General features: G+C 43.8%; 1 protein-coding gene across 5 annotated transcripts in view; it reads right to left on the bottom strand.

Moving 5' to 3' along the window:
* Positions 1 to 14,172, bottom strand: part of R3HCC1L (R3H domain and coiled-coil containing 1 like) — a 150,448-nt gene that overhangs the window by 85,815 nt on the left and 50,461 nt on the right. For 3 of the 5 annotated variants that reach the window (XM_030202907.1, XM_030202903.1, XM_030202904.1), the window contains 2 exons: positions 14,017 to 14,068; positions 6,775 to 7,033 (listed from right to left, as the gene is read on the bottom strand). Coding sequence is in view for 4 of the 5 variants with exons in the window: in XM_030202903.1 (XP_030058763.1) it covers positions 6,775 to 6,801 (27 nt within the window). In the remaining variant the exon portion in view is untranslated. Of the gene's footprint in view, positions 1 to 6,774; positions 7,034 to 10,389; positions 10,495 to 14,016; positions 14,069 to 14,172 lie in introns of all 5 variants that reach the window. The other 2 variants (XM_030202905.1, XM_030202906.1) reach the window with 2 other exon arrangements.

Below are 14,172 nucleotides of genomic sequence, written 5' to 3'. Positions count from 1 at the left end.
TCCCTACAACGTATGCAAAGCACGAACGGAAATGAAGACCCCATAGCATGTTCAATGAAAAGTTGTTTAAGTTTTCCTATTAGGCGGGGTTCTTACTTTTTCAGTTGTATTTCTTATCCTTGAAGAACAGAGTACCCTTTTCCATATACGAATTAAAGGGGTCAATATTCAAAAACACTTATCCAGACAACAGCACCCGTTATCAGAATAAGTGCTGCTAACCAGAATATTCAAGAGGCACAATCTGGACAGTGCCTCTGAATATCCTTACAGCGTGCTTCTACATTATGTGAACACTGCCAACCACCAGGCAGAGCGAGGGCACTCCCAGAACTTCTCCAGATAGTGGCAATATTCAGTCAGCTATCTGGATAACAGGACAGAAGGCTGTCCTAAGTTATCCAGATAGCAGACTGAATACTTCTACTATCCAAGTAGTTTCAATACTGACTTCCTTACCCAGCTATTCAACGCCAGACACTATCCAGAGAGTGGTGATGCATGTCTGAAAATTTTGCTGTATCCAGCATTAAAACAACAAAACAAGGGAGGAAGTGACGTCACCGTCAGAGATGGCTGCTTGAAGTTTGAGCTCCGTCGGGGCAGCAGTGAAAACAGCGATTTTCCCCCAGCGAAACCGCGATCGCGAATTTAGGCGGTCTGAGTCCGGAGATCGATGGCGACCCGAAAGCGCCTGGAGAAATTTAAATATAGCGCTGATCAGCGGGACGGAGCGGCAACATCGAGCCGCACCCCGCGCAAGGCGCGAGACAAAATGGCGGACGCGGACTCGGGCTCGGATATGGAGGGGCTAATGGAGCAGCAGGAGAGCGATACTGAACTCACGAAGCAGGAGGTAACGCGCTGGTTTAAAGCGCTTAAAGCTGAAATGGCGGCAGTGAGGAAAACAATCAAGGATGCAGTGGTGGACATTCAGAAAGAGGTGAGGGAAATTGGCACCAGGGTGGAACAAGCTGAGGAAGCACTGGAGCACGTGGAGGGAGACATCTTGGAATTGAAAACAGAGATTGGCTCCCTGCGTGCAGAGAAAGATAAAATGCAGTTGGATCTTGAGGACTTAGAAAATAGATCCAGAAGAAATAATTTAAGATTCAAAGGGGTCCTAGAAACGGATCAAAATATGGACTGCACTAAGGTGGTGAAAGCAATTTGTGCCTTTATCCTGGCATCTGAAGGAGATGAACACATGCTTGGAGATGGGACTGAGATACAATTTGATAGGGTACACAGAAGCCTGGGACCCCGAAGAGATAAACAGCCCAGGGATATAGTGGCATGCTTTAAGGATTATAAGACTAAAGATCTGGTCTGGAATAAGGCACGATTGATGGGTGAAATACCCTGGGATAATCAAACAGTGCTAGTATTTCAAGACCTAGCCCTGGGCACGCTGCAACGAAGACGAGAGTTTCGAGATTTGACCAAGTTTCTACAGCAGGCCAATTACAGGTACAGATGGGTCTTCCCGTTTGGATTGCAGCTCACAGTAGAGGGCCACACGAGGCGGGTGACCTCGCTGGTTGAAGCATGGAAAGTGCTGAAGGAGCTTGGCTGTAACAATTTGCCTTCTGATGGAGATACAGGGAAACCAGGGAAAGCAGCAACCGAGAAGAGAGGATCGTCGTGGCAAAAGGCGGGCTCTCGCAAAGGACCGGGCTCACATAGGCCGGAAATGGACAGAGTACCCTGATGGAAAGTATGAGACACTACTGGTTTCAGTTCACCATAGTTATAGGTGGTTGAGTAGCCCGGGAGGGTTACCGGACAGGGTTTGCAATAGTTATTTTCTGTTATGAGTTCAGAGAATGGATGTTTACTACACTGTTATAATGTAATGAGTTTGGGGAAGGTGGAGCGGAGGGAGAGGGAATACGAATTTGGGGGGAGGGGGAAAAACAGAGGGGGAGAGGGGGGAGTCAGCTCTGGCGAGGGGTTATTTCCTTACAGTATTAGGCTGGCGGCAAATGGTACCGCTCAGCAACAGGGGGGCGGGAGGGGGGTACAGGGAGGGAAAGGGTTGAGGGTGGGAACTTGGAATGTGAATGGGTTAAATTCGCAGAGGAAGAGAAATATGGTATATCGGGAGTTACAGAGGAGTAGATGGGATATAGTCTTGCTGCAGGAGACACACATTAGACGCCGAGAGGCACATTTATTACAGCAGAGGGCCTACAGTGAATGTATTGCACACTTTGACAAAAGAGGGGGAAAGGTGGGTGGTTTGGCCATTTATATTCGGAAAGGGACTCCATTTGTAACTGATGACATTTATAGAGATGAATTGGGGCGCTGTTTAGCGGTCAGAGGGCTCTTATATGGGAAATCTGTGACAACTGTGAATATCTATGCACCTAATTCAGGTCAGGGAGAGTTTTTTGAGCATATAAGGGAGGAACTTTTTCAATTTCAAAGAGGTGGGATGATTATGGGGGGTGATTTTAATTTATGGAATACATCTATGGATCATTCTAAGGGACACATTACAGTACACAAGCCTTATACTCGGAGTTTGAAGGCACTGGCCTCAAGATTGGATCTCTTAGAGGTCTGGAGACTTAAACATCCGACCCAGAAGGCATATACATTCTTTTCTCACTCGCAGAACTCATATACACGTATTGATATGATTTGGTGTAGCCGGGTTTTATGGGAACACGTTGTGGATGCAGATGTGGGGTCTATCTCAGTCTCTGACCATGCCCCGGTAGAACTTGACTTGAAGGGGTTGGGAGAAGAGGATAAACAGAGATTTTGGAGGCTTAATGAGGGCATCTTGGGCGATAAACAGGTATGTGAGGATGTACGCAAGGTAATTCAAGATTACTGTAGTATGAATGACATAGGGGTGGTATCGGAGGGCACACTCTGGGATGCTTTAAAGGCGGTGGTACGGGGTCACCTAATTAAATGGGGCGCCAGGAAAAAACGGGACCGGGAGGCAAAAGAACTGGAAGCTAGGGAGAGGTTGGCCTACTGGGAGCGTAAGCATCAGGAAGGGGGGTTAGGAGAGGAGTTGCGCGAGGTACGTAAATGGAGGGCGGCCTTGGACCAAATACAGGTTGAACGAGTGGAGTTCCTGAGGAAACGTCTCCAGCATAAGTTTTTTGAATTTGGTAATAAGTCAGGGAGGATGCTGGCTAACTGTTTGAGACACCGTCAACGGGACTCGCTGATTACCAAAATTAAAGGGCAGGGGGATCAGATCCTTTACAAGGACAGAGATATTAGGGATCAATTTTTGAAATTTTATAGTACACTATATACTAGCACTATAGGAGTGGAGGAAGGTGAAATTAGAAAGGAATTGTGTTCTCTTAAGTTGCCCAAGTTATCTCGTGAGGATTGTGAAAAGCTAGAGGCCCCCTTTCATTTGGAGGAAATTAGGCAGGTCATAAAAGGACTTAAAGGAGGGAAGGCCCCAGGGGTGGATGGCTACTCTGCAAAGTTTTATAAAATCTTTGCTGGGGAGGTAGGGCCGTTGTTGGTAAGGGTGGGCAATGCTTGTTTTCAGGGCAGTTCCCTCCCATCTAGTATGCATGAAGCTGGTATATCGCTCATACTGAAACCAGGCAAAGACCCCTCTGCATGTGGGTCCTATAGACCAATTTCCTTAATTAATTTGGATGTTAAAATTCTCTCTAAGGTCCTTGCGAACAGATTAGGGGGGATATTGCCCAAATTAATCCACCCAGACCAATCAGGGTTTGTAGCGGGGAGACAAGTAGCCGATAATATACGCCGTACACTGCATATTATTTGGGAGGCTCAACAGAAGGGTCGACATATGGCCTTGCTAAGCACAGATGCTGAAAAAGCTTTTGACAGGGTGGAGTGGCCCTATTTATGGGAGGTTTTGAGGCATCTTGGTATGGGAGAGGGGTTGATAGGATGGTTGCAAAGGTTATATGAAGGACCCTCGGCGAGGATCAAGGTAAACGGGGGGTATTCTAATGCATTTAAGATAGGGAGAGGCACGAGGCAAGGTTGCCCATTATCTCCCTTGTTGTTTGCGATATCGATTGAACCGCTGGCGCAGAGGATAAGGGAGATGGGTGACATAAAAGGGATGGTGGTAGCGGGCAGGGAACACAAGATGGCATTATTTGCCGACGATATTCTGTTTTTTGTCACGAGTCCCCTGACGACTTTACCAAACTTGGTGAAAGAGCTTAATCAATTTGGTAGAATTTCAGGGTTTAAGATAAACTATGACAAGTCTGAAGTTCTGGGGGTGACTATCCCACAGGGTCGACTGGAAGAAATGCTCCAGGGGTTCTCATTTCGACTAAAGAAGGGCAATATCAAATATTTAGGGGTCCAGATACCCTCTGAGTTGAATCAGCTATATTCACTAAATTATGGCCCGTTGTTTCAACAAGTACATAGAGACATGGTGGGCTGGCAGGGTAAATGGCTATCTTGGTGGGGGAGAATAGCCACAGTACGAATGAATATCTTACCCAGGATTTTGTTCCTGTTTCAGACTTTGCCTGTGCAGGTACCTAAAAAGGAAATAAATAAGCTTCAGGGGGAGATTATGAAATTTATATGGGGGGGTAAAGCTCCGAGAATACATAGGAAATTGATGTGGAAGTCGGTAGACCTGGGGGGGAGGGGGTGCCCAATTTGGAATGGTACTTTTGGGCTGCACAGGTAAAGTTTGTGGTGGCATGGAGTCAGGAGCCTCCATCGGTGGTGGCTAGTTTAGACCAAGAGATGGTGCAGGGTTATAAGTTGAAGTCGGTTATATGGGCTTCACTAGAACCGAGGGTATATGGTCAAATGACAACGAATCCATTTGTGAACCATCTGTTGACCCTGTGGGCCTCTTTCAGAACCAGGTTCTGGATAAAGAGGAAAACTTCCACAATGGCAGGTATAGGTTGGGAACCGGCTTTTCAAGTGGGAATGGGCCACCAGGTTGCAGGGTGGTGGGAAGAGGAGGGGGTAATTTGTTTTAGGGATCTCCTGGATGATGGGGAGTTAAGACCCTTAGAGGAGATCCGGGAACAGTGTGGGGGAGGTGCGGGAGATACTTATTTTTATATACAAGTCAAGCATTATATGAGCCAACAAGGGTGGTTGAAAAGGGACCCGGAAGAATACGAGGAACTTGAAAATTTGTGGGGATCATTGGGGAAAATGAGAAGAGTTATATCTATGTTGTACAAATTGATTAGAGGTAGATCTTTTGAGAAATGTGCTTATATGATAAAATGGGAACAGGATCTGCAACGGGAGTTTACAGTAAATGAGTGGAAGGCTATAGTAGTAGAAGTCAAAAAAGCCTCGAATTGTGTGTTATTAAAAGAAAATGCCTTTAAGGTATTGTCGCGGTGGTATTACACCCCGCATCGACTACATGCTATGTTCTCCTCGGCATCCCCACTGTGTTGGAGGTGTGGAGATGAGGAGGGGACTTTCTTGCATATTTGGTGGTCGTGCCGGACTTTACAAACATTCTGGAAGACAGTAACGTCAAAAATTTCAGAAAGTACGAATAAGCCGTTTCAATGTACGCCGCATTGGTGTCTTTTGGGTCTCGGTAACAGAAGAGGAACTAAATGGCAGAGGCGCCTTAAGAGGATTTGTTTAACAGCGGCTAAGAGTGTCATTGCAATGCACTGGAAGAAACAGGTGGCTCCCTCAGAGCTGGACTGGACTCTGAAACTTTCCCTAGTCGGGGAATTGGAGCAACTAACGGACAAAAGAATGGGAAGGTACAGCCCATCTTCTGAACTGTGGTCTCGATTTAAGCGATTAACCCAATAAGGACAGTTGACATAGAGCTGGGAGGGGGAGGAGGGGGGGAGGGGGGGGAAATGTGGGAGAAAAATGAAGAAGTTTACATTGTTGTATTGTAATGATGCTCAATAAAATATTCAAACATTAAAAAAAAAAAAAAACAACAAAACAAAACACTTACAATGGTGACTGATATTCTAAACATATCTTTGTATTGGACAGCTGGGCTTATTTAACTGTTCAATGCCCATTATATGCTATATGTGAGTGTTTTATATTCCATTTATAGAATGTCAGAAAAATAAGAAAACAGCCACTAGATTTAGTAAGGAAAAACTGCTATGAATTTTGGTTAGTCAACAAACTGTGTTAACCCATTAGTGCCCAATGTTCCCATAATAAGTGCCCATATGGGAACATTGGCCACTAATGGGTTAAGGAGAAATCTTACGAGGACACATGTCTATTTTGACAATTTATTTGGCTACATCCTTATAAAGAGCTTCTTTGGAATGTGGAGCAAGATGGTCACTCTAATTACTGTTCTTAATGCACAAGTTTCACTACAATGCAATAACTATGAACAATCTTACCAAAATAAGTAATAAACACTAGGCCTTCATAATAGGGCATGATCTTGGAGTGGAGGAGTGGCCTAGTGGTTAGGGTGGTGGACTTTGATCCTGAGGAACTGAGTTCGATTCCCACTTCAGGCACAGGCAGCTCCTTGTGACTCTGGGCAACTCACTTAACCCTCCATTGCCCCAGGTACAAATAAGTACCTGTATACAATATGTAAGACGCACTGAGCCTGCCATGAGTGGGAAAGTGCGGGGTACAAATGTAACAAAAATAAAAAAAAATCTTATTATTAATTTTAAGATACACTCTTTTTGCCCTGTAACTGCTCCTATAAGAAAGCAACGCACAACTGAACTTGCAATGACAAGGAAAAGTAGAAATTGCAGTCAAGACATGAAGATATGTCTCTCAAATATGTGATCATACCTCCGTTAGGGTTGCAGTTAGTATCATAGAGAGAAGGTCTGAGGCTGTGTCCTGTCTGTTCCACTAAATGTCATTTTGTCCTCTCTGATTGATGGCTAGCTGGACAAATAAATGGCTACTCCGTGAAACTACAATGTCAGCTAGTTCCACTGGGTTGCTTGTAATTTCACATCCTTTGGATCCTTGCCATGATGGATAGAGCTCTCTCAGATTTCTCCAAAGCACCATTGATCCATGTTTTATTTCAATGGTCAGGATCCTAGTGATATTAAAACACAAACACGTTAAGATTCTTGGGATACAAACCTTACAAATACAAGAAAAGAAACATTTTCGTATGCCAGTTTTTGTGAATTACAATATTTTTAGAATACTATATATTGTTTGCAAACTTATATAGTTTCCAATAAAACATATTTCCATTACACACAAAGCATAAATGTCAAAGACATCTCCCATACTAGTTCCTTGATTCTATAAAAACAGAAGCATCTATCTAGATTTCTAAGTTATAAAGGGGCACATTTTCAAAGCACTTAGATTTACAAATTTCCTTAAGTTACTATCCACCTTATAATCGAAAGAGAAAAACGCCTAGATTTCGACCCAAATCGGGAGACAGACGTTTATCTCAGAAAAACGAATAAATCGGTATAATCGAAAGCCGATTTTGGACGTTTTCAACTGCACTCCGTCGCGGATGCGGACAAAGTTGATGGGGGCGTGTCAGAGGTGTGGCGAAGGTGGAACTGGGGCGTGGTTATCGGCCGAGGAGAGATGTACGCGTTAGGGTGATAATCGAAAAAATTAAGGCGTTTTTAGCGAACATTTAGGACACTTTTGTTGGACCCTTTTTTCACACGAACAGGTCCCAAAAAAGTGCTCTAAATGACCAGATGACCATCGGAGGGAATCGGGGATGACCTCCCCTGACTCCCCCAGTGGTCACTAACCCCCTCCCACCACAAAAAAATGATGTTTCACAACTTTTTATTTTCACCCTCAAATGTCATACCCACCTCCCTGGCAGCAGTATGCAGGTCCCTGGAGCAGTTGTTAGGGGGTGCAGTGGACTTCAGGCAGGTGGACCCAGGCCCATCCCCCCCCCCTACCTGTTACAACTGTGCTGCTTAATGCTTATTAGTCGTCCAACCCCCCCAAACCCACTGTACCCACATGTAGGTGCCCCCCTTCACCCCTTAGGGCTATAATAATGGTGTAGACTTGTGGGCAGTGGGTTTTGAGGGGGATTTGGGGGGCTCAACACACAAGGGAAGGGTGCTATGCACCTGGGAGCTCTTTTACCTTTTTTTTTTTTTTTTGTAAAAGTGCCCCATAGGGTGCCCGGTTGGTGTCCTGGCATGTGAGGGGGACCAGTGCACTACGACTCCTGGCCCCTCCCACGAACAAATGCCTTGGATTTATTCGTTTTTGAGCTGGGCGCTTTCATTTTCCATTATCACTGAAAAACAAAAACGCCCAGCTCACAAATTGTCGAATAAAACATGGACGTCTATTTTTTTTTCGAAAATACGGTTCGGTCTGCCCCTTCACGGACCCGTTCTCGGAGATAAACGCCCATGGAGATAGACGTTTTCGTTCAATTATGCCCATCCCTGTAACTTTGTAAGTCTAAGTGCTTTGAAAATACACCTAGAACACAAAACATGTAATTCATTACCTTTGAAAATTCCACACAACATTGTATAACTTTGGGCACATATAAAAAAAAAATAAGTAAGAAGTTCTTCATTAAAATTCTTTAATGTCCACTTTTCTCTATTTCTGTATGCCTCTTACCCATGGACATACAGGGTCATTATTAACAAACATCACATGCTAATACTGTTAATGCACATTATTTAGTGTAGGACCCACTGCAAAAAAATATTTTATATTTTCCCCATATTTTGTAACACGATGAATAGTGAGTTACAAGTGCAATGACATGACTCCCCACACCAAACAGGTGCGACCCGAGGGATGTATGAGCACTGCAACAACACAGGATGCAAGAAGACAGGGGTGCAAAAAATTGTTCCCTGCCCATTTTCTCCTCTGCAGTGACTGCAGTGCAGTGGGTGAGGTGAAGACGCTAGAGGGTGTGTCACATAGGCAGAGCTGTGGAGTTGGTACAGCAAACCTTCGACTCAGACTCCTACTGATATTAGGCTTCAAATTCTTTATTCTGGATCTAAAATACTGATAAATAAAACTTCTATTTATCTGATAAATATAACTTTAGATCCAGGATAAAGATATAAAATGATACAAAATTATAATATCAAAGCTAATGACCTGGAAGGCCTAGCAAGGCTATGTGGCAATAATGCAATTGTGTCAGAATGCTGGCTTGCAAAACTAGTTGTAATTGAAATGGATCCAGGAATAGTTTTATCATGTGCAATAGTTTTAAGCTGACAAAACTTCCTATGACTACATTTATATGTTTTTATGCATTTAAGTTGGAATTATCACTCTCAAAATCTTAATATCACACTAACGAGAATAGTTGCATCTCTTAATTTTATTTCCATTTTAGGTGGATTCTCCTCCTTACCGCCCAACCAAAGTATGTTATTGTTATCTGGGTTTATTTTCAAACCATGGACTACCACCTATACTGTATTCATTAGTCTAAAGGTCTCAAGTATATTGTTTTCCACTGGAAACAGGATAGAAATGTCATCTGCATAAGAGTAGGAAGAAATGTGGAAAGGTTTCAACATTTTTTTTCTATATCGTTCAGATAGAAAAAAAGAATGGGTTAGAGGGAAACCATGTGGGACCCTTTGTGGCATATGCCAGCTATTTGACAGCTTTTTTACTTCAAGAAACCTGTGAAGTTGTGGGGGGGGGGGGGGGGGGGGGGGGTTAAAGCCTGAAAACCAATTCAGAACCTCATCTGTAATGCCAATTTCATTTAAGGGTCCCTTTTACAAAGCAGTGGTAAGCCCAATGCAGGCTTCCTGCTCGCTAAAACGGAACTACTGCCGGGCTACCGCAGCAGCCCCACAGCGCTGTCATATCCAGCGCTGTATTTATTTTTGTAGCGCTGGCGTGTACCCGGCGATAATCGGGCAGTGCCCTGCGAGGCCTGATTACTGCAGCGCAGGAGCCCTGCCACCTTCAATGGGTGACGGTAAAGGATCCCCCCCCCAAATAGCCGCACTGCCATTTCCTGTAGAAAAGAAAGAATTCCCTTTTACCGCTGCGGTAAAGGGGAGCCTCAGTGCACGTCAAAAACAGCCCCCTTTTACCACAGCTTGGTAAAAGGGGCCCTTAATCTGTAAAGCAAAACACAAGGTCAAAAATTGTGACTGTTGGGCAGAATTACTATGTTACCACACCACTCTATGTTACTATGTAAAAGCAGCTGATAACTCTAGCTGCATGAACAAAGTTGGATTACTCTTGTCCAAGTTAGTCTTTAGATTGGTTACAAGAGCCAGCAGTATTGTCTCTGTGCTATAGTTGGTCCAAAAGCCAGATTGTGTTGGTGGTGTGTCAAATAATCCTGAAGATGAATCCCTACCACTGCTTCACAATTTTCCTAACAAGTGGTATGTTGGTTATAGGTATAATTCGACCAAGTGGAAAGATCAAATTTGGCACCTTTCAACAAAGGAGTAGACAGGATTTGTTCCATTTGAGCTGGAAATTTATCTTCCATCAGTAGTTGATTTACGATATTTCTACTTAGCCTTGAAGGACAAGGATCTAAAGGACAAAAGCGTTTAGCAAATTTTCTGATCAAATTTGAAACAATTTTTCTGTAACTATAGAGAAAGCATTCCAGATATTATCTGCTGGAAGCCCGTGAGTTTTGGTTTGAATGTGGGCTAGGCATATTGTATCTGGTTCAGGTCAAGTTTTAGATTCCTTAACAAGCTCAATCTGAATCTTATTTTATCTTGAAAATAAGATGTAAAATCATCTTGTGTAAGGGTTAAATTTAATGACTGAATTGAAAGTGCTATCAAGTTGTGCACTATGCTGAATAACATTTTTAAGGAATTACCATTTTTGAGGATTTTATAGAAACAATAATTCCTTTTTTGTTTCTGTGCTGCCTTTTTATATAAACAGATCTGTTTCTATACTTTTTTCCAGGGCCGTGCCAACACGGTAAGCGAGGTAAGCATGGCAGGAGGCCGCCATCCTCTGGGGGGGTGCCCCGCCGCACTATGCTTACCTCGCCCTCTTCTCCCCAGATCCTTTTCCTTTGTTTAAATTTACCTCTGTCCGGCGGCAGCGTAGTATTAGTGAGGAGGCGGCGCTCCCCCGCCCCGACGTGTCAGTCTTCCCTTCGCTCAGTTCCGCCTTCTTCTGACATCAGAAATGACGTCAGAAGAAGGCGGGACACTGAGCGAAGGGAAGACTGACACGTCGGGGCAGGGGAGCGCCGCCTCCTCACTAACGCTACGCTGCCGCCGGACAGAGGTAAATTCAAACAAAAAAAAAAGGAAAAGGATCTGGGGAGAAGAGGGCGGGTAGTGTAGCGATCATTTTCGGGGGGGCGGGGCCAACTGCAGGGGGGTGCCGGAGACCCTAGGCACGGCCCTGCTTTTTTCAGTTCCTCTGATGGAGAAAGCTTTCATGTTCTCTCTAATTTTCTACATTTCTGTTTTATCAACTGCAGTTTGTGCACCAAGGATCTATCTTAGATCTAGCCTGTGGTAACAATTTTAGAGGAGCTACCTCGCCCAGGACTATCTTAATAGACATATTCCAGTGTTTTTTCGGTATATTAAAAGCAGGAAGCCGGCAAAAGAATCGGTTGGGCCGCTGGATGACCGAGGGGTAAAAGGGGCGATCAAGGAAGACAAAGACGTAGCAGAGAGACTGAATGAATTCTTTGCTTCGGTCTTCACCGAGGAAGATTTGGGTGGGATACCGGTGTCGGAAATGGTATTTCAAGCGGACGAGTCGGAGAAACTTACTGACTTCACGGTAAACCTGGAGGACGTAATGGGGCAGTTCGGCAAACTGAAGAGTAGCAAATCTCCTGGACCGGATGGTATTCATCCTAGAGTACTGATAGAACTGAAAAACGAGCTTGCGGAGCTACTGCTAGTGATATGCAACTTATCCTTAAAATCGAGCGTGGTACCGGAAGATTGGAGGGTGGTCAATGTAACGCCCATTTTAAAAAAAGGCTCCAGGGGAGATCCGGGAAATTATAGACCGGTGAGTCTGACGTCGGTGCTGGGGAAAATGGTAGAGGCTATTATCAAAAACAAAATTACAGAGCACATCCGAGGACATGGATTACTGAGACCAAGTCAGCATGGCTTTTGTGTGGGGAAATCTTGCCTGACCAATTTACTTCAATTCTTTGAAGGAGTGAACAAACATGTGGACAAAGGGGAGTCGGTTGATATTGTGTATCTGGATTTTCAAAAGGCGTTTGACAAGGTACCTCATGAAAGGCTACAGAGGAAATTGGAGGGTCATGGGATAGGAGGAAATGTCCTATTGTGGATTAAAAACTGGTTGAAGGATAGGAAACAGAGAGTGGGGTTAAATGGGCAGTATTCACAATGGAGAAGGGTAGTTAGTGGGGTTCCTCAGGGGTCCGTGCTAGGACCGCTGCTTTTTAATATATTTATAAATGATTTAGAGATGGGAGTAACTAGCGAGGTAATTAAATTTGCTGATGACACAAAGTTATTCAAAGTCGTTAAATCACGACAGGATTGTGAAAAATTACAAGAGGACCTTACGAGACTGGGAGACTGGGCGACTGGGCGGCTAAATGGCAGATGATGTTTAATGTGAGCAAGTGCAAGGTGATGCATGTGGGAAAAAAGAACCCGAATTATAGCTACGTCATGCAAGGTTCCACGTTAGGAGTTACGGACCAAGAAAGGGATCTGGGTGTCGTCGTCGATATCACACTGAAACCTTCTGCTCAGTGTGCTGCTGCGGCTAAGAAAGCGAATAGAATGTTGGGTATTATCAGGAAAGGTATGGAAAACAGGTGTGAGGATGTTATAATGCCGTTGTATCGCTCCATGGTGCGACCGCACCTTGAGTATTGTGTTCAATTCTGGTCGCCGCATCTCAAGAAAGATATAGTAGAATTGGAAAAGGTGCAGCGAAGGGCGACTAAAATGATAGCGGGGATGGGACGACTTCCCTATGAAGAAAGATTAAGGAGGCTAGGGCTATACAGCTTGGAGAAGAGACGGCTGAGGGGAGACATGATAGAGGTATATAAAATAATGAGTGGAGTGGAACAGGTGGATGTGAAGCGTCTGTTCACGCTTTCCAAAAATACTAGGACTAGGGGGCATGCGATGAAACTACAGTGTAGTAAATTTAAAACAAATCGGAGAAATTTTTCTTCACCAAACGTGTAATTAAACTCTGGAATTCGTTGCCGGAGAAAGTGGTGAATGCGGTTAGCTTAGCAGAGTTTAAAAAGGGGTTGGACGGTTTCCTAAAGGACAAGTCCATAAACCGCTACTAAACGGACTTGGAAAACTCCAAAATCGCAAGAATAACATGTATAGAATGTTTGTACGTTTGGGAAGCTTGCCAGGTGCCCTTGGCCTGGATTGGCCGCTGTCGTGGACAGGATGCTGGGCTCGATGGACCCTTGGTCTTTTCCCAGTATGGCATTACTTATGTTCTAAAAGAGAAGACGAGGAAGATAGTTGAGAAGACTGTTTTCTCAACTCTGGACCATAACAATGTGGCATTAATCTTGCCCTTAGGTAATGTCTTATTTCTCTTATGTTCAAATTTGTCCAGTTCTAAATACAATGTAAAATTCAGAATATAATGATCAGACTGGAGAGATTTAGCTGATACCCAAATTGCCTGTGTTATCACCTTTTTGCTATGCACCTGAACATCCTTCTGGCTTTTGCTGTTGCCTTTTCTACTTGTTTGGCCACCCTAATATCATCAGATATGATCACCCCTGCCACAACTCTCTGTTTGTCGACTACTGGCAAACTTATAGAATCTAGTTTGTGTCCTGCATCACGAGTACAACCTTCATTAAGAATCTTAAAATTCAGATATAAAAATTGTATTAAAAAAAGTTGTAGCATTTTTGTCGTCTGATAAATCTTCGAGGTATAAGTTAAAAAGCCAAACTATTAAAACTGACTGAAAAGATGATGCAGTGGTCAAAATCATAGAACATAAAGCACCCATACTATTAACGCAAAATTCTGGGGGTCTATAATCAGAAGAAGCCCAATCACACAGACCTGTAGCAAGGCTTACCTCTTTTGAGTAGGCTGACAGAAATTGGTGTAGGTGGTATAGTCCTGTCTTGCTAAAATATAAAAAGATAGATATCAATATTAGAGCTTAATAGTATTTTACAATTCAGACAAATTTGAACAATGAAAAAATATTATTTGGCCAAATATGAATACG

Source organism: Microcaecilia unicolor, chromosome 5 (genome assembly GCF_901765095.1).
Source record: "Microcaecilia unicolor chromosome 5, aMicUni1.1, whole genome shotgun sequence".
Lineage (NCBI taxonomy): Eukaryota > Metazoa > Chordata > Amphibia > Gymnophiona > Siphonopidae > Microcaecilia > Microcaecilia unicolor.
This window is presented reverse-complemented; position numbering and strand designations above follow the sequence as displayed.